Raw genomic sequence first — 19,361 nt, 5'->3', positions numbered from 1 at the left:
ATTTGTCCCAGTGAGAACTAGAACAAATAATTTCCTCTCTGAGCCTCAGCTTTTATCTGTATGATGACAAAGTGATCCTCCTAGCTGCTGTTCAAGACTTGCCTGTTCCTGTGACACTCAAAGGGGTTAATAGAATTAAAGCTTATTGAGCAGATTGTAAAAAGTTCATGCAATAATTTTCTTTTTAGTGTGTAATCTGGCTCCCTTTTCTGGCCTATTGTTTATTTCTTTGGATTCTGAGCTCCCACAAGGCAGGGACTTGGCTAATGAATGATTGATTTCCCTTCCATCTCCCCAGCAACAGGGTGCCTAGCACAAGGAGTTGCTGAGTGAAACCCCCTTGTGCTGTGTCATCAAGAGGAGGACTCTCTGGGTCTTTGGGGCTGCTTCAGGCTGCCCCTGAGCTCAGTGTTCTATGGACACGCACAGACCAAGGCTGGCCTCTCTGGGAGGTTGTCTGCAAATTCCATTTTTGTCCATAAATCTGTGTTTCCTTCCTAGAGGTTGGATATTTATGCTATTTTATAAAGACTTTAGAGGACTGATGCTCAGTCCATTGACTTGTCATTTCCTGATCTTAGTTTCTTTTTAAAAAAATTTTATTTATTTAATTATTTATTTTTGGCTATGTGTGGGCTTTCTCTAGTTGCTGCGAGCAGGGGCTACTCTTTTTTGTGGTGCATGGGCTTCTCATTGCGGTGGCTTCTCTTGTTGCAGAGCACAGGCTCTCGGCGAGCGGGCTTCAGTAGTTGTGGCTCGCGGGCTCTAGAGCACAGGCTCAGTAGTTGTGGCACACGGGCTTAGTTGCTTCCAGGCATGTGGGATCTTCCTGGACCAGGGCTCGAACCCGTGTCCCCTGCATTGGCAGGCGGATTCTTAACCACTGTGCCACCAGGGAAGCCCCTGATCTTAGTTTCTTGCTCAAAACAGTTGTGTGGGTGACAAGGCACTTTGGTTAGGCAGGAGCTGTGGTATGTAGAATTCATACTACAGTGTAGAGGGACAGGACATTGTCCTGAGGTCCTCCATGCTCTCTAGGCTTCAAAAGACTTGAGGAGGCTCAAGAGTCTGGCCAGGAACCCTCTTGGGAAATAACATTAAGCCACCACAGTGGGGATTCAGAGTCTGGGGCAGGGCAGGATTGGGGGAAGGGGGGCAAGATGGGTAGGAGCACTGAAGCTAAGGGAAGCCTGCTTCCAGAATAAACAAAAGGGCCTCTGAGAGGACATTTACTGAGGCACAGCTTAGTTTGGCAGGAGCCCTGGGCTCAACATCTGGGCTGAGAGCTGGGAAGGGACAATGGCTGGAGAAACTTTGAGATTATGGCTGGATACGCCCCCACCCCCACCCAGCCTACCCCTCCCTCATTCTGTGTGTTAGGGAAGGAGCCAGCTCTGTGGGGATGGTGGACAGGTTGATTCCCCAGAAGTTGTTGCCCTCTCCCTCCTTGAAGGATCCAAAAAAGAGCTGGGAGAATCTCCTTACAGGCTGGTGAGAGATGAACAGTGGAGGAGAGGTGAGGGTTTTCGTGGAAGAGTAGCTAAAAGGGCAAAGGGGCTCTGGCAAGCTGGGAGTCACTGACGCCATGTGTGTGGGGAGTGTTAGAGTACAGTTCCTCACCGCCACGTTGGAGGAAGGAAGACTGAAGTAGGGCCACTGATCCAGGGAACTGTCCTGCACTGCCCCAGGGGACATCTGGATTCACATGAATGCACCCAGAGATTCTTGGGGTGATTACTGGAGAGGAAACTCTGGAAAAGGCAGGGTTTCCTGCAAGAGCTGGACTAACAGAAGACACACAGGTTACACCCCATTGTGGGAGCCTCATATTCTATCAGTGCAAGAACCCTCTTTAGGAAACAAAACAAAACGAAACTAAAACCTCGTTAGTGCCTGGCTCAGAGTTGAAGCTCAGTGAATATTTGTCAAATGAATAATGACCCTTAATTGATTAATAATGTATAAGTTTGGAATTACTATCTGTGCTCTTGGCAGTGGTTATGATCCTATTACTCTGGAATCCTGGCCCTATTCTTTTTTTTTTTTTTTTTTTTTTTTTTTTTGCGGTACGCGGGCCTCTCACTGTTGTGGCCTCTTCCGTTCTGGAGCACAGGCTACGGACGTGCAGGCTCAGCGGCCATGGCTCACGGGCCCAGCCGCTCCGCGGCATGTGGGATCTTCCCGGACTGGGGCACAAACCCGTGTCCCCTGCATCGGCAGGAGGACTCCCAACCACTGTGCCACCAGGGAAGCCCCTGGTCCTATTCTTTTCTGTCAAGTCTGTACAAGACTTCACATCAGGCCCAGCGCCCCATCTTCCTGGGTTCCTGGGCTCCTCACCCTGACCTCTCAGAGAGGTCAGGGCGAGGGTGAGGAGACAGAGAGGGGGCCTTGCCCCATGCCTGGTGATGAGGAAAGGAGACAGAGTTGGGACCACATCCACCCCAACCCCCAGCCCCACTCTGCAGTTTCCAGGCTCTCACCCTCAGGAAGCCTTCCCAGATTTCTGTCTCCTGTAAATCTGCCAAATTCCCTCCTCCCAGAGCAGACATTTTCATTTGCTTGTGTCATATAAGTTCTCCTTTAATTGTTCTCAGTTATCAGCACCTCAAATGTCCCAGTGTCTGGGTCAATCACCACCCTCAAGGGGCTTCCAATCTGATGGGAGAGACAAAGCCTTTTCCCTCAGAAAGCCGTCAGTCTGAAGCGGGAGACGGAGCCTAGCCCCCGGGGAAGCTCGGGTCAACTGGAGGAGGCAGATCGCAGAGAAATGCTCTAAGGCTGGAGGCAGGAATACTGAGGGCGGGTCCCGAGCGCCACGCCCTGAGCACCAGCGGGCCCTCCTCCCAGACAGGGCTCCTGGGATCCCGACCCGGAGGGCGGGTGTGAACCCAGCGGCCGTCCCGGGGCTGCAGCGCCGGCGGGGTGGAGAGGCTGAGCCCTCGGCCTGTGGTCCACCCATCATTGCGGCGAATCCAGTCGGTGGGGTTTGCGGGCGATCCTTCCGGTGGCGGAGGCTGCGGGAGGAGAAGGTGGTCCGCCCGCGGGGCCGCCGGGAGCCCGGGGTCCCCAGGGCGAGGCGCCCGGGCCGGGTCCCTCCGCGCGGCGGGCGGGGCGCGGAAGCGGCTGCAGGTCAGAAGCACATCCAACAGCAGCAGCTTGAAGAGCAGCAGCCGCAGCGCCCCGAGCCGCAGCGCCTGGCCCCGGGTCCCTGCAGGAGAGAAGGAACCGGTGAGCGGCCTGGAGGCTGGCGCTCAGCGCCACGCTCCCGAGAAGGTTCACCAGAGGAGAGGGAATCCAGGGGACGTCCTTCCTGGTGTCTAACCTCAGCTCTGACTGGTGATAATAACACACACCTTCCTAGCCTTCATTTAATTTTATTCCCCAGCAACCAAGGGGATGCAAGCCAGGCAGGAATTAGCATTTGGTTGCAGAGAAGAGACACCAGCTCAGACTTATCTGTTTGGTAGGGAAGTAGAACCTGGCTCATGACTGCATCCAGCGGGGGGTGGGACTTTCCTCCGCTCTGTCTTCCGAGGCTCCCTAGACTCCCAAGAGTCTCCCAAGGCTCGGATGCTGAGACCATCCCTCTGAGCTGCCCAAGGAGAGCTTCAAGGACCCTTCTGCTAGCTCTCACCTGTGCTTCTCAACTGGCGTCCAGGAATTATGCTGGGGTCAGAGGATCTATCCCCACCTGACCCAGGGGTAGACAGAGGCCCAGGCTAGCCAGTGCCCCAACCCAGCAAGGCAGCCTCTTGAGGGGACCCATCAGGCCCAGAGCCCAACAGGGACTGAGGTCCTGGTTCCCGGTACTCACCCCTGAGAGGCTCCCAGAGGCAGGTCCTGGCTGAGGAAGACTCTCCTGCCAGTCAAGGAGAAAGGAGTAAGTCATTGGGGTGGCTGTGCCCTCCACCCCAGTGCTATGCCCTGGCCCTGCTCAGGGCAGCTCTTCTTGGAGCACTGGATAAGTGGACAAATGAACCAGTAGTGGGAATCCTGAGCCCATCTGCAGCAAGTCCTCTGAGGGGCCCAGATCTCCCTCTCTCCTGGCTGTCCTCCTGCCCCTAGAGATACCTCAGCACTTTTAGACAAGGAATCAATTTTCTTAGCAGCCTTCTTTGGAAGGCAGTACGTTTATTCAACAAACATTCCTATTTGGAGGATGAGAAAACAAACATAATTCAAAAAGAGAAAGTAAGTCATCTGGTCAATAATAATAATAGCTGGCTTTGGACATGTTACTTAACCTTTCTGTGCCTATAAAATGAGGAGAATAATATGACCTACTTCATAAGTGTAAAGTGTTTACAACAGTGGCTGGCACAGAATAAACAATAAGTAAGTGAGAGCAACTTAATATTTAATTATTGTTTGATTCTAATAGGGTGTCATATTTAGGGTGATATAGATATAGATATTAACCCTGGGTATACATAGAAAGATATTAACCTAGGAGGGAGGAGACATTATTACCTCTTGGAAGTCATGCATCAGAGCCTGGATTTGAATGAGATATCACTGTTTTAAATCCCAGAACTCAGGGCCCTGAAACCACCCTGCTATGGTTGGCACTTAGATGCCCTTCACGCCCCCATGGCCTGGATTCTGCCCTTCCTGCCACCATATCCTGGTTTCAGGGTGTATGAAAGGGGCAGGGAGCAACCACAGGGGCCCGGGCTCTGTCCCCACCTGACAGCTGTAGAGGCCGTGTGCTCTGGCTGTGGTCCCCAGTTCCAGGTCCAGTGTGACAGACCAAGGTCTCCCAGGCTACCAGGTCCTCAGAAGGCAGGGAAAGCTGAGCCAAGCTAGTCCAGGTGCCATCAGCTGCTGGGGAAGGGCCATAGGTGAAGGCATCCAGTGAGCTGCCATTCCCAGCTGAGAACCAGATGGGACTCTCAAGGCCAGGGGGTGCAACGTCGAGGACCAGGCAAACCACCAGAGTCTGCTGCTTCCCATCCACCAGCAGTGTGATTGGTGGGGCCAGAGAGGGGAAGGGTGTGCTACCCACACCTGCAAGAGAGCACGCACTTGTAGGGGGCTAGGTCTGTCCATGCCCTCCCAGGTCAGCATCTCATATCCTCCCCTCTGGATTTCTCTCCTTCCATCTATCCTTCCACCAACCATCAGTCTATCCTTCTATCCACTCATCCATCCCTCTCTCCTTGCATTTACCTATCTAACCACCTTCCTTCCCTCCATCCTTTCATTCTCCCATCTATTCATCCATCCTTTCTTTTTTTAAAAATTAATTAATTTATTTATTTATTTTTGTCTGCGTTGGGTCTTTGTTGCTACGCACGGGCTTTCTCTAGTTGCGGTGAGCAGGGGCTACTCTTTGTTGCGGAGCACAGGCTCTAGGCATGCGGGCTGCAGTAGTTGTGGCACGCGGGCTCAGTAGTTGTGGCTCGTGGGCTCTAGAGCACAGGATCAGTAGCTGTGGCACACGGACTTAGTTGTTCCACGGCATGTGGGATCTTCCCGGACCAGGGCTCGAACCTGTGTCCCCTGCATTGGCAGGTGGATTCTTAACCACTGCGCCACCAGGGAAGTCCCTCATCCATCCTTTCTTCCATCATCCATCTTCTCCACATCTCTTGTTTCTACTTTCCATCTATATGTCTATCCATCCATCGATCCATCCATCCATTTATCCATCTTTCCTTCCTTCCATTCATCCATCCATCCTTCCATCCTTCTGTCACCTATCTATCATATGTGAATCTCTCTGTGCCAGGCACTGGGGATACAACATTAATTAAAGTATTGTCCCTGCTCTCAATGATCTCAGTCCCATGAGAAAGACAGCAGGTGCAAACAAACATTTATAGTACCTTGTTGTGCCAGCCTCAGGAGAGTGGTTACCTCTGAGGAGGAAGGGGAGGAAATAGAATCTGGAATGAGATCAAAAGGGGCCTCAAAGGTATCTGTAACTTTTTGTTTCTTTTAAATAATATTTGATTCAAATATGGCAACATTTTAACTATTTGCTAATCTGAGTGGAGTATGCATGGTTGTTTGCTGTATTATTCCCCGTTCTATTCTGTAAGTTTGTAGTATTTTTTAACAGCTTTGTTTAGATATAATTCACGTACCATACAACTCACCCATTTAAAGTGTATGTCCGGGGACTTCCCTGGTGGTCCAGTAGCTAAGAGTCTGCGCTCCCAATGCAGGGGGCCCGGATTTGATCCCTGGTCAGGGAACTAGATCCCACATGTCGCAACTAAGAGTTCACATGCGGCAACTAAAGATCCCGCATGCCACAACGGAGATCCTGAGTGCCTCAACTAAGACCCGACACAGCCAAATAAATAAATAAATAAAATAAAGTGTACGTCTGTATATTTTATAATTAAAAAAAACAAAAATAAGTCATGTGGGTACTGCAAACATTTGTCCTATATTTTTCAGAATAGTCCTGATTTTCCAAAAACTTATTCTTTTTGGTAAAGATGACTCATTTAATATATAACAAAATCTTATTTTTGAATAGTTGGACATCGGGAATTCCCTGGCGGGCTAGTGGTTAGGACTCAGTGCTTTCACTGACATGGCTTGGGTTCACTTCCTGGTAGGGGAACTAAGATACCACAAGCCACTTGGTGCGGCCAAAAAAAAAAAAAGAACAGTTGGATATCTTTTCATATAAATAAAATCTCAAAGGTTAAAACCTACAAACAAGGGACTTCCCTGGTGGCACAGTGGTTAAGAACCCGCCTGCCAATGCCGGGGACACAGGTTTGAGCCCTGGTCTGGGAAGATCCCACATGCCGCGGAGCAACTAAGCCCGTGCACCACAACTACTGATCCTGTGCTCTAGAGCCCGCGAGCCACAACTACTGGGCCCGCGTGCCACAACTACTGAAGCCCGCGTGCCTAGAGCCCGTGCTCTGCAACAAGAGAAGCCACCCTAATGAAAAGCCTGCATACCGCAACGAAGATCCAACGCAGCCAAAAATAAATAAAATCAATCAATCAATCAAAAAAAAAAAAACAAAAACCTACAAACAAATTCACACCATGAGTTAGGTGCAGCCAGGCTAAAGAAATGCTCCAGGGTGCTGGGAAGGGAGGCCATAGAATCTCGTGGGGACTTAGAGGTGGGGGGGTGCTCACAAAACATTTCTTTTTTTTGGCTGCATCACGTGGCATGTGGGATCTTAGTTTCCCAACCAGGGATCGAAACTGTGCCCCCTGCAGAGGAATCCTAACCACTGGCCTGCCAGGGAATTCCCTCACAAAAGATTTCTTGAAGGTCGAATAACTGACCTAGAAGCAGAAGTATGGTAAGTAGCCCGCTCAGGATTTGAATTCAGACCTCTGTGACTCCAAATCCCACAGACTACCCCACTTGGAAGGATGACTAAGATTTGCTACATGACACAGTGGACCAAGCCTGGGACATGGCCTCAGAAAGAGTTGATTTGACTCTTGACTTGTCCACTTAATTTAGAGTCTTAATTGTCCCAGTGATATAATGGGGTTAATAACACCAGCCCAGTAAAATTGCTGTGAAGAATAAAAATCATGAATATAAAATACCTTGGCAGATAAGTATCATCAATACTAATATTGATAAGGCATCACAAACAAAGGGAGGATAGAAGGCTGGCAATGAGCTCCAGGACCATCAACCTCCTGAGTCTTTTCAGCTGTACAGAGAGACACACTCCCCTAGCTGAGTTCAGCATCTACCTCCTCCATGAAACCTCCCAGGATTGCTCCTCCTCACCCTAGGTGCTTCTTTCCCAGAGCTCAGGCCTCCTGACATGGGCTCTCCCCAATCCACATGGGTGTGGTTTATCTCCCTAGCGAGGGCGAGCTGGTGACATACTGGGGGCCAGCTTTAGAACAAGGAGATGCCCCAACTCAAAGTCAAGGACCTATCCCCACCACACACATGCAAACATGCACAAGCTTCTAGATGAAGCTGGAATTCTCAGAATTTGACTCCTTTGTCTCCAGCCTTGATCTTTGGAGGACTGGGATCGGGGTTGGGGGTCAATACACTGGGAAGTCACTGAGGCCTTGAGACTTCTGAGAGCCCATTTTTAGGGGGAGCAGAGGGTGAACGTGAGACACCCTGAGCCCTGAGGGTAGGAGACTGGACAGTAAGGAGGGTGGGACCTCACCATCACCCCATATAACACAACACAGACAGGCTACCCCCCACATCATACACACCTGTCCAGCTTGCTCTGAGAGGTGAGTACCCTTCCTCCCAACACTGTGGACTCCAGGGGAGCAGGAATTGGGGGCCCCAGAGCAAGGTAGTTGGGAGGTAGTATACAATGGGGAAGGGGATGATGGGCTTCTGGTGAGATCCTCCCAAGGGGATCCAGGTACCTCTGTCCTGCCTGCCTGCATCCCTCCCACACCTAGGGACGCCCAGAGTGAGGGAGTAGGCTTGGGCAGACTAATGGGGCACAGAGAGGGATGCAGGGAGGGCGCTCACCTGTAGGCAGGGCTGGACACCCGAGGGCCAGGAGAAGCAGCAGCCATGTCCCAGGCATGGCCCACCTGAGAGGAGGCAGGACCCAACTGCAGACCTGGGCTGTGGGCTGGGGGAGGAGGCGGCCACAGGACTGCCTCGCAGGCCACAGGCCCAGCTGCATCTCAGCTGCTCCACCACGGAGCCGTTTCCCCAGGTGAGGGGCCCCTCCCACCTTCACCCTGGCCCCCAAACCCAGCCTTCTCTCACTCTCTCACGGGTTCAGGGAACTCAGAGTGCCACTACCACGCCAGGAGTCAGATGCCACACCCCCTCCCATCTGAAGAGCACTTCACAGTGTGCAAAGCCTTTTCCAAGTCACTGCCCCTGCCATCTACAGGATCCAGAGCACTTGACAGTAGGTTAGGGGCTTAACATACAGCATTTCACTCCATCCAGCCAACAACTGTGAGTTCCATTTCACAGGTGGGGCAACTGAGGCTCAGAGAGATTGAGTGACCTTCCCAAGGCCACACAGCTGGCAGGTGGCAGAGCCAGGGCTTGAACTGCTTTCTGATGGCTGGCCTTACTATAGCCAAAAAGCCCAATAAACTTATTTCCATGTAGTTACAACCCTTTTAAATAGAATTTATTTTTTAGCACCATTTCAGGTTTATAGCAAAAGTGAGGAGAAATTTCAGAGATGTCCCACATACTCCCTGCCCCGTCATATCAAACCTCTTCTTAAAAATAAACTTTTTAGGGCTTCCCTGGTGGCGCACTGGTTGAGAGTTTGCCTGCCAGTGCAGGGGACATGGGTTCGAGCCCTGGTCTGGGAAGATCCCACATGCCGCGGAGCAACTGGGCCCGTGAGCCACAACTACTGAGCCTGCGCGTCTGGAGCCTGTACTCCGCAACAGGAGAGGCCGCGACAGTGAGAGGCCCGCGCACCGCGATGAAGAGTGGCCCCTACTCGCTGCAACTGGAGAGAGCCCTCGCACAGAAACGAAGACCCAACACACCCAAAAATAAATAAATAAATTTATTTTTAAATAAATAAATAAATAAATAAACTTTTTAGGGAATTCCCTGGTGGTCCAGTGGTTAGGACTTGGCGCTTTCACTGCCGTGGGCCTGGGTTTAGTCCCTGGTCGGGGAACTAAGTTCCTGTAGGGCACGGCCCCCACCCCGCAAAAAACTTTATAAATTCTATTTTCAGTGACTCCACTAAATTTTATCTGTAGCTGTTATTTTGACCCTGAAACTTTACATCTAAGTATATACCCTAAGGGAATAATAAGAGATTCAGCCATTATAAGACAAAGATTTATGCACAAAAATATTCTTTGAAGTATTATATTAAAAAACCAAGAGAAATTGGAAACAACGTAATTGTTCAATGCTAGGAGACGGTTCGATGATGTTTGGTGTATTTATATTAGTGAATATTACGCAGCAGCTTTTTTAAAAAAATTATTTATTTATTTATTTATTTTTGGCTGTGTTGCTCTACCTTGCGGTACGCTGGCTTTCTTTTGTTGTGGTGAGTGGGGCCTACTCTTTGTTGCAGTGCGAATGCTTCTCATTGCAGTGGCTTCTCTTGTTGCAGAGCACTGGCTCTAGGCGCGTGGGCTTCAGTAGTTGTGGCACGTGGGCTTCAGTAGTTGTGGCGCACAGGCTTAGTTGCTCCACGGCATGTGCGATCTTTTCGGAGCAGGGCTCGAACCCGTGTCCCCTGCATTGGCAGGCGGATTCTTAACCCCTGCGCCACAAGGGAAGTCCCCATGCAGCAGCTTTTTTAAAAAAATATTTATTTGGCTGCGTGGGCTCTTAGTTGCGGCATGCGGGATCTAGCTCCTTGACCAGGGATCAAACCTGGGCCCCCTGTATTGGGAGCGCAGTCTTAACCACTGGATCACCAGGGAAGTCCCTATGCAGCAGCTTTTAAAAACATGTTTTCAAAAGAATGTTTAATGACATGGGATATAGAAGAGAGTTTGGTTCAGAGTGTGGGCTGTGAAGCCACAATACCTGGCTTTCAATCCTGACTATATCATTCAGGAGTTGTATGACTTTCACCAAATTACTTACTTCCCTAATCCTCCATTTCCTCATCTGTACAATGGGAATGATAATACCTCAAAGGGGTTCTGTGATATTTAACAAGATCATCCATGAAGCAGCTCTAGCATTATTCTCTATACATAGTAAGAAGTCAATAAATGTTCTCCCTTTCTTTATATATGTGTATACATAATTACGTACACAGAAAGTCTAAACAAACAGGATGCAAATTTAAATGGACAATATATACCCAATTTTGTTAAAGAAATATATAACTATTCCTAGAAGGATGCAGACCAAATGTTAACAATGGTTATCTCTGCATGTTAGGCTTTTGGATAGTTTTTATTTTCATTTTTATAATTGTTCATTTATTAAATGTTCTATGATGAGTCTATTATTTTTAAAATCAGGAAAATAAACATTATTAAAACATAAAGCTACAGATGTACTATAGTTTATTTAGCCATTCCTTTACTTTCAGACATTTGGGTTTTCCAGTTTGGGGCAATAAATATCTTTGGTCATAAAGTATTTTCCAAATTCATACTTATTTCCTTAAAATTGGCTTAAAGGCCTCTGTGATTTTGGGGGGGGATTTGTTTAACTTAAAAAATTTTAAATTGTAGTAAAGCACATATAACAAAATTTACCATCTTAACCATTGCAAGTTCAGTGGCATTAAGTACATTCACATTCTTGTGCAACCACCACCATCATCCATCTCCAGAATTCTTGCAAAACTAAACACTCCATTCCTCCTCCCTTCAGCCCCAGGCAACCACAATTCTACTTTCTGTTTCTGTAATTTTGACTACATCATGAAAGTGGAATCATACAGTATTTGTCTTTTTGCGCTTGGCTTATTTCATTTAGCACTATATCCTCAAAGTTCATCATCCATGTTGTAACTTGTGAGAACCTCCTTCCTTTGTTTTTTTTTTTTTTTTTTTTTGTGGTACGCTGGCCTCTCACTGTTGCGGAGCACAGGCTCCAGGTGCGCAGGCCCAGTGGCCATGGCTCACGGGCCTAGCCGCTCCGTGGCATCTTGCCGGACCCGGGCACGAACCCGTGTCCCCTGCATCAGCAGGCGGATTCTCAACCACTGCGCCACCAGGGAAGCCCCCTCCTTCCTTTTTAAAGCCTGAGTAAGGACCTCCCTGATGGCGCAGTGGTTAAGAATCCCCCTGCCAATGCACAGCACATGGGTTTGAGCCCTGGTCCAGGAAGATCTCACATGCTGCGGAGCAATTAAGCCCATGCACCACAACTACTGCGCCCTGTCACCTAGAGCCGGTACTCCACAACAAGAGAAGCCACCACAATGAGAAGCCTGCGCACCACAGCGAAGACCCAATGCAGCCAAAAATAAAATAAAATAAAAATACATTAACAAAAAAAAAGGCTGGGGCTTGCCTGGTCGCGCAGTGGTTAAGAATCCGCCTGCCAATGCAGGGGACACGGGTTCAAGCCCTGGTCCGAGAAGATCGCACGTGCCGCGGAGCAACTAAGGCCGTGCACCACAACTACTGAGCCTGTGCTCTAGAGCCCATGCTCCACAACAAGAGAAGCCACCGCAATGAGAAGCCCACGCACTGCAACGAAGCGTAGCCCCAGCTCACGGCAACTAAAGTCCGCGCGCATCAACGAAGACCCAATGCAGCCAAAAATAAATAAATTAAATAAATTAAAAAAAATTTTAAAGGCTGAATAATATTCCACTGTACGTACATTCTACATTTTGCTTCTTATCCATTCATCTCTCAGTGGACATCCCTCAACATTTGTTTCCCTGTTTTAACTGTTGTGAACATGGGCATACAAATCTCTCTTCAAGATCCTACTTTCAGGGAATTCCCTGGCAGTGCAGTGGTTAGGACTCCGTGCTCTCACTCTCTGGACCCAGGTTCAATCCCTGGTCAGGGAACTATGATCCCAGCAAGCCACGTGGCATGGCCAAAAACAAACAAATAAACAAAAAGATCGTACTTTCAGTTTTTTTGTGTATATACCCAAAAGTGGAATTGCTGGATCATATGGTAATTTAATTTTAATTTTAATTTTGATAGTGGCCATCATAATTGATAGTGTGAAGTGTTATCTCATGGTGGTTTCAATTTGCATTTCCCTAATGATTAGTGATGTTGAGCATCAGAGGCCTCTGTGTTTTAAGTCTCCCTGATACACCTGTTGTACTAATTTATGTTAGTATAAAACCACCACAATGTATGAAAGGTCCACTTCATCCCCATCAGCATTTAACATTTCTTTAAAAAATAAAATAAAATAAAAAATTAAAAATCTTAATTTCTTCAGTTAAAATGGTATTCATTTCTCTGATAACATTATTTTCCCATCTTACTTGTTTCCTTCACTGTATTGTCTGTTTGTGTCTGCTTGTAGTCTTAGTGTCTTACTAGTTTTTTTATTTTTAAAATTTATTTATTTACTTATTTTTGGCTGTGTTGGGTCTTCGTTGCCGTGTGCTGGCTTTCTCTAGTTGCAGCAAGGGGGGGAGGAGGGGCTACTCTTTGTTGTGGTGTGCGGGCTTCTCATTGTGGTGGCTTCTCTTGTTGTGGAGCACGGCCTCTAGATGCACGGGCTTCAGTAGTTGTGACACGCGGGCTCAGTAGTTGTGGCTCGTGGGCTTTAGAGCACAGGCTCAGTAGTTGTGGCACACGGGCTTAGTTGCTCCGCAGCATGTGGGATCTTCCTGGACCAGGGCTCGAACCCGTGTCCCCTGCATTGGCAGGCAGATTCTTAACCACTGCGCCACCAGGGAAGCCCCAGCCTTTTTTTTTTTTAAATGTATTTTTAAATTTTTAATTTGATTTTTGGCTGCGTTGGGTATTCGCTGTGGTTCCAGGCTTCTCATTGCAGTGGCTTCTCTTGTTGTGGCGCACCGGCTCTAGGCGACAGGGCTCAGTAGTTGTGGCGCACGGGCTTAGTTGCTCCGCAGCACGTAAGATCTTCCTGGACCAGGGCTTGAGCCTGTCCCCTGCTTTGGCAGGCGGATTCTTAACCACTGCGCCACCAGGGAAGCTCCTCACTGACTACTTCTAATTTCACTTTGTTTTTAAGCCTACAGTTTGTTTTTGTTTTGTTTTGTATGAACCAACATGTCCATCTTCCTTATTGGGATTTATCTCATTCCTTCAAGCCTAGAAAGTCCTCTCTCCTCCAAAGGATGGATACATTCCTACTTCTATTGTCTTTTTCTGCACTTGTATTTTAATATCCCGCCCCCAATTTAACCCCATCAGGAATTGAATTAATTTTGGTGTATTATAGAAGATGTGCATCTAAATTTCTTTTTTTTCCCCAAAGAGCTAATCAGTTATCCCAGGATTATTCATAAATAATCCTTTCTGTCCCCACTATTTGCAAAACATTCTCTATTACGTGTTAATGTCTTTTACATTGGCGGATTTACTTCTTCCTGGCTCCCGGATTTCTTTATTTTGGTGCCAGCCTCACTCCGTTTCCTTCTGGATGGTTATTTTAATAATCATGTCAATAGCACTCTCCGGTGTCCTAAGGGACTCCCTGCAGCCAGGGCTGCGCTCCCGCCCCTTTTCCCTCGGGGGAGCCTGGCGGCCTCCGGCGCCAAGTGTTCCCAGGCGCAGCGGGTGCCCAGGTGCGCGCAGTCTTGGTGGGTTCCCGCCAGGCGGGGGAGGGAGAGAGGCAGGTGTCCCTAACGACTCTCCCGCCTTCCATCCTGGGGAGGTGCTAGCTCGGGCTCAGTTACCACAATACAGATGGGGAAGAGCCCTCCGGCTTGCTTTGTTTTTTTGAGTTTCAAGATGTTCCCAGGACGAGAAAGACGAAGACCCCCACCCCGCGCAGCCAGCCGCCTGCCTCGCCGGCTGCCCTCTTGGGCCCCCTAGCGCTGAGACAGCTACCCTTCCCCTGGCCCACTCCCAGCTCCCTGGACACAGGTCGGCCTGGAAGCTTTCTTTGCCCTCTCTTACAACGGTTCCCTCCTTCCAGGAGCCCCAGGAATCTCCCCCTGACCCCACAGTCTTTCTGGTCCTAAAGATGCCCTCCCCTAGGGCGGTGAGGATGCCCTGACATGCTGGCTTTAGATCCCCGAGCTGAAACCCTGCTCTGAGCTCCTCACTTGGGACTGAACCTGCCATTTGCAGACCCGCTACCTAGAGCCAGGCCATGTTCACAGACATCTCATTTAATCCTCACAACCACGCATCAGGTATTTTCATCCCGGTTTTGCAGTCGAGGAAGCGGAGGCTCTGAAAAACGAAGTTGCTTCGAGGAAGATTCTCTAGCAGGCAAGTGGTGGAACTGTGCATTCATTACAGGGTTGTGTTTACAGGTCTGTCTCTCCAAAACTTTTCACAAGCTTTTGGGGAGAATTCAATTAAATATGAGGACACACCTGAGTACCTGGTACACAGCAGATTATCCCTCTCTTCTCTTTTTTCACATGCACAGGTAGAAAACCAGGGCTGTGGTTAAACTGAGATGAACCACATAGAATGTGAAAAAGAAAATTAAGGAAAAGTAGCAGGGCTTCTTAGAGAAGATTGCTGATATTACCAGATAATTACTGAGTGTAACTCTGACCTATCTGATTAGACTGTAGCCAGAGGGGCAAACGGGGTCAGCATGCATGTGTCTGATGAAATAGCAAGGATAAGTCTCTTCCAGGGACACCTATTCCATTGATCAAATGAAAATCCTACAATAATATTTAAAATGAAAAACTAAAATCACCTAAATGTTCAATGTTAAAGTAATAAAGGAATAATCTAGGGTGAGTCTACATGATGAAATATTATGTAGGCCTTAAAATGTCCTTTCATTCAGACCCATTTATTGGTCTCTGTTTTATGCCAGAGATTGGGGTTGGAGATAATAAGACAAAAAGAGAAGCTCCCTTCAGTCAAAGAAGGAGACAGGCTCATAAACAGATAAAGGGACTCTAGTGTGACAGATGCCGTGACTGATGCATGTGTGTGTGTGTGTGTGTGTGTGTGTGTGTGTTTAGGGGTGGAAACTGGGGTTCTGAGAGAGGGAGATAATTCTTCTAGAGCTGGAATGAGCACCAGGGCAAGTGCTTTAGAAGATGGTACTTGAGCCAAGTCTTGATTCTTTCTAAAGAGTTTGTAATGCTATGGAAAACTCTTGTTATGATGTTAATTTTAAAAGGATACAAAAAATAGTATGATCTGATGTTCATGGAGCTACCATACCAGCTTTGGGTTACTTAACACCAAGTTTAATTTATATAAGAAAGACATAGGGCTTCCCTGGTGGCGCAGTGGTTGAGAGTCCGCCTGCCGATGCAAGGTACACGGGTTCATGCCCGGGTCCGGGAGGATCCCACATGCCGCGGAGCGGCTGGGCCCATGAGTTATGGCCGCTGAGCCTGCGCATCCGGAGCCTGCGCGTCCGGAGCCTGTGCTCCGCAACGGGAGAGAGGCCCGCGTACCGCAAAAAAAAAAAAAAAAAAAGACAGACATAAACTTTTTTTTTTTTTTTTTTGCGGTATGCGGGCCTCTCACTGTTGTGGCCTCTCCCGTTGCGGAGCACAGGCTCCGGATGCGCAGGCCCAGCGGCCATGGCTCACGGGCCTAGCCGCTCCGCGGCATATGGGATCCTCCCAGACCGGGGCACGAACCCGTATCCCCTGCATCGGCAGGCGGACTCTCAACCACTGCGCCACCAGGGAGGCCCCAGACATAAACTTTTATCTTGCGTACACTATTGTTATTTTAGGTTTTCTGTTGCTCATTGCCAAAACTAATTCTAATTAAAATACATGCTGTATGTGCCACGGTCCTAGCAGGAACGCTGATGGGTAATTTTGAAGAGAGTTTAATAAAGTGATTGTTTATAAAGGTGTGGGCGGGGTATGGAGAAATTGCTGGGGCTGCTACAGTACCTCATGGTTAGTAATAGTGGGGTGTCAGCACCTGAGGTCTGAAGAGGGGAGGGAGCAGTTGGCAGGAACCCTGAACCAGAGAGAGCTGTGTGGAGAGGGTGCCTGACAATAGCTGTGACCTTCAATCATTGTAGGTAGTGTTGATTCTGCAGGGAAGGAAGCAGGCGAATAAATTCCCTGACTTCACTATCCTCCCATCTTCAGACACCCGACTAGTCCCTCACTGGCTGAATCCAAGTCTGGGGGTGTGGGAGTCCTCTGATGCCGCTCAGCTTTCCAGGGCACAGAGCTGGTAGGGTGAGGAGGGAGAGGGGGAATCTGGAGCATCTGCAGGAAGCTCCTCTTAGCCTTTTCCAGAAGAAAAACCCATGTCCCCAGCACAGAGGACACACTGGGTCACATTGGCTACTATATCATTGGGAAGTGATGTCAAATGTCCACTGAAACCTAAAATATTAGCTCCCATGAGTTAGCAGGGGACAATGCGGGTTATGAGGCCTAAGTTCATATTCAGAGCTGCCTACTTTTTCCTCCAATGATGTATTCTTCTTATCCTTTACCAGCACCTTGGCTGGGCAGTTTTTTTTTTAATCAATCAATCAATTAATTAATTAATTAAATTTTTGGTTGGGTCTTTGTTGCTGCATGTGAGCTTTCTCTAGTTGCAGTGAGTGGGTGCGAGGGCGTCTCATTGTGGTGGCTTCTCGTTGCAGAGCACGGGCTCTAGGCGTGTGGACTTCAGTAGTTGTGGCTCGCACACTCTAGAGCGCAGGCTCAGTAGTTGTGGCACATGGGCTTAGTTGCTCTGCAGCACGTGGGATCTTCCCAGATGAGGGCTTGAACTTGTGTCCCCTGCATTGGTGGGTGGATTCTCAACCATTGCGCCACCAGGGACTGGGTTCTTTACCTGGTGGTGACTCAAACCTTTATTCCTGTGGGGTCTGAGTCCTTGGTAGTCTTGACACTGTGGGTTGCTGAAGTTTTCTGCTAACCAGGACAACCGAGCAGAGGATTATTAAGAGGCACTTTGTGAATCCCCTGGGTTCCAGTTCTAGTGCCTACCTCTATTACGTGGTAGCAAGCTTATTTTCTCTGGTAATTGGGATTAGTCGACTCAGGCATTACAGTAACCCCTTTCTCTGCCTGTTTGTTCAGTAGCATGAGAAACCAAAATGGCCAGGGCCATCTCAGCTTCCAAGTCATCAATACTGTGATCATTCCACAGTGCAAATGTTTCTCCCTTGAATGCTAAGGATCGCCAAATTCCCTGAGGGCGAGGTTCTGGGGATGGGTAGCAAAAGTTCTTCTAGTAGGTTACAGACTTTAGCTCTAATAGCGAAAAGGCTGCTGCTACCCCCACCTCTCAGTTACATATAATACGATTCTGGTTTTGGTTTAAAGAATACACCGCATCCTGGAGGATAGCACTTCCACCTTGTAGGGTGTAGTTTCTTAGCTCTGCTCTAACTGTGCCTTCAGCTGGCCAATCCTCCATTCTGTCAAGCCAGCTGCTCCTGGGTCATGGGGCACATGGTAAGACCAGTGGATGCCTTGGGTGTGAGCTCATTTGTACATTTCCTTGGCTATAAAATGTGTGCCCACGTTGGAGGCCATGTTATGTGGCATGCCATGGTGATGGATAAGGTATTCTGTACGTCCATAAATGGTGACACTGACAGAAGTGGTGAATTCATACCTAGAATATGTGTCTGTTCTCTCTCTCTCTCTTTTTTTTTTTTTGCGGTACGCGGGCCTCTCACTGTTGTGGCCTCTCCCGTTGCGGAGCACAGGCTCCAGACGCACAGGCTCAGCGGCCATGGCTCACGGGCCCAGCCGCTCCACAGCATGTGGGATCCTCCCGGACCGGGGCACGAACCCGTGTCCCCTGCATCGGCAGGCGGACTCTCAACCACTGCACCACCAGGGAAGCCCTCTCTCTCTTTTTTTATATACGTTATTTTATGTATGTATGTATGTATGTATTTATTTATTTATTGGCTACACTTAGCGGCATGTGGGATCTTAGTTCCCTGACCGGGAACCAATCCCGTGCCCTGTGCATTGGAAGTATGGAGTCTTAACCACTGGACCACCAGGGAAGTCCCCGTGTCTGTTCTCTTGAGGATAAAGCACAGTCCATCCACACTGCGTGGGGCAGGGGGGCGGGCAATTAAATCAGTCTACACCAGGTGAGAATGGTACTCAATCAGGCTGTAAGTAGGATGGTCACTCAGCACTGGCTACAGCCAGATTAGCCTCAGAGAGGGGAAGACCGTGTTATTAAGTCAAAGCATAGCTTCCATCCCTGCCATCATGGGTCCACTGAACAAGCCCTGGAGTGCCTGGGGGAAACGGCTGACCGCAGTCCAGCGCCTGTCACTTTGTCTACCTGATGACCATTCTTTCCCATGCTTTATTCTGGGTCATAGTAGTTACCTTGCCTTTGGCTGTTAAGTACTACCACCTGCTCTTTACCACACCAGGATACCATTATTCTCATCAAGATCAAGGAATTAAGTTTCACTATCCAGCATTCCCCATTAGCATCTCCAGCCTACAGAGGACAGCCCGTCAGAGCAAGCCAAGGATGCTGGTGGCCCTTACCAATGCATTTCTTAATGCGTTGGTGAAGGGAGTGTTTTCCAGACTCCCTTAAAATACATGGCTAGGGGTGGCTAAGCAGATTGCACATAATAAATCCAATCCAGCATTCCCATCTCTCTGAGATTTTGGATTCCTTCCTCTATAGTATGCTAGGGAAATTCTGGCATTTCAAGTTTATTAACTCTAGGTTACCATTAAGTCCAGGCTTTAGTTAAGCAAGCTAGCAGACTATGAATTCCTCTCCCAGGTGCTCAAGCCAATACATGAAGTCCCAAATCCTGGATGAGCATCCATGGCCATGAGTTTGGACAAACTGGATCTTACATTCCACGCTCCTGGGTCTGTTTCCCTTCGAAC

The 19,361-nt window shown here is 48.7% G+C and overlaps 1 protein-coding gene across 1 annotated transcript; it reads right to left on the bottom strand.

Annotated features, from left to right (window-relative positions):
* Positions 1–2,720: 2,720 nt before the first annotated feature.
* Positions 2,721–8,513, bottom strand: PTCRA (pre T cell antigen receptor alpha; the record flags this gene model as incomplete). The annotated part of the gene is made up of 5 exons (XM_082637763.1): positions 2,721–3,211; positions 3,818–3,862; positions 4,690–5,010; positions 5,832–5,864; positions 8,456–8,513. The coding sequence occupies 5 exons, from the start codon at positions 8,511–8,513 to the stop codon at positions 2,721–2,723; spliced, it is 948 nt and encodes a 315-aa protein (XP_082493889.1).
* Positions 8,514–19,361: the final 10,848 nt, after the last annotated feature.

This window comes from Mesoplodon mirus (genome assembly GCF_964341445.2).
Source record: "Mesoplodon mirus genome assembly, chromosome: 12".
In the NCBI taxonomy this organism is placed as follows: domain Eukaryota; kingdom Metazoa; phylum Chordata; class Mammalia; order Artiodactyla; family Ziphiidae; genus Mesoplodon; species Mesoplodon mirus.
This window is presented reverse-complemented; position numbering and strand designations above follow the sequence as displayed.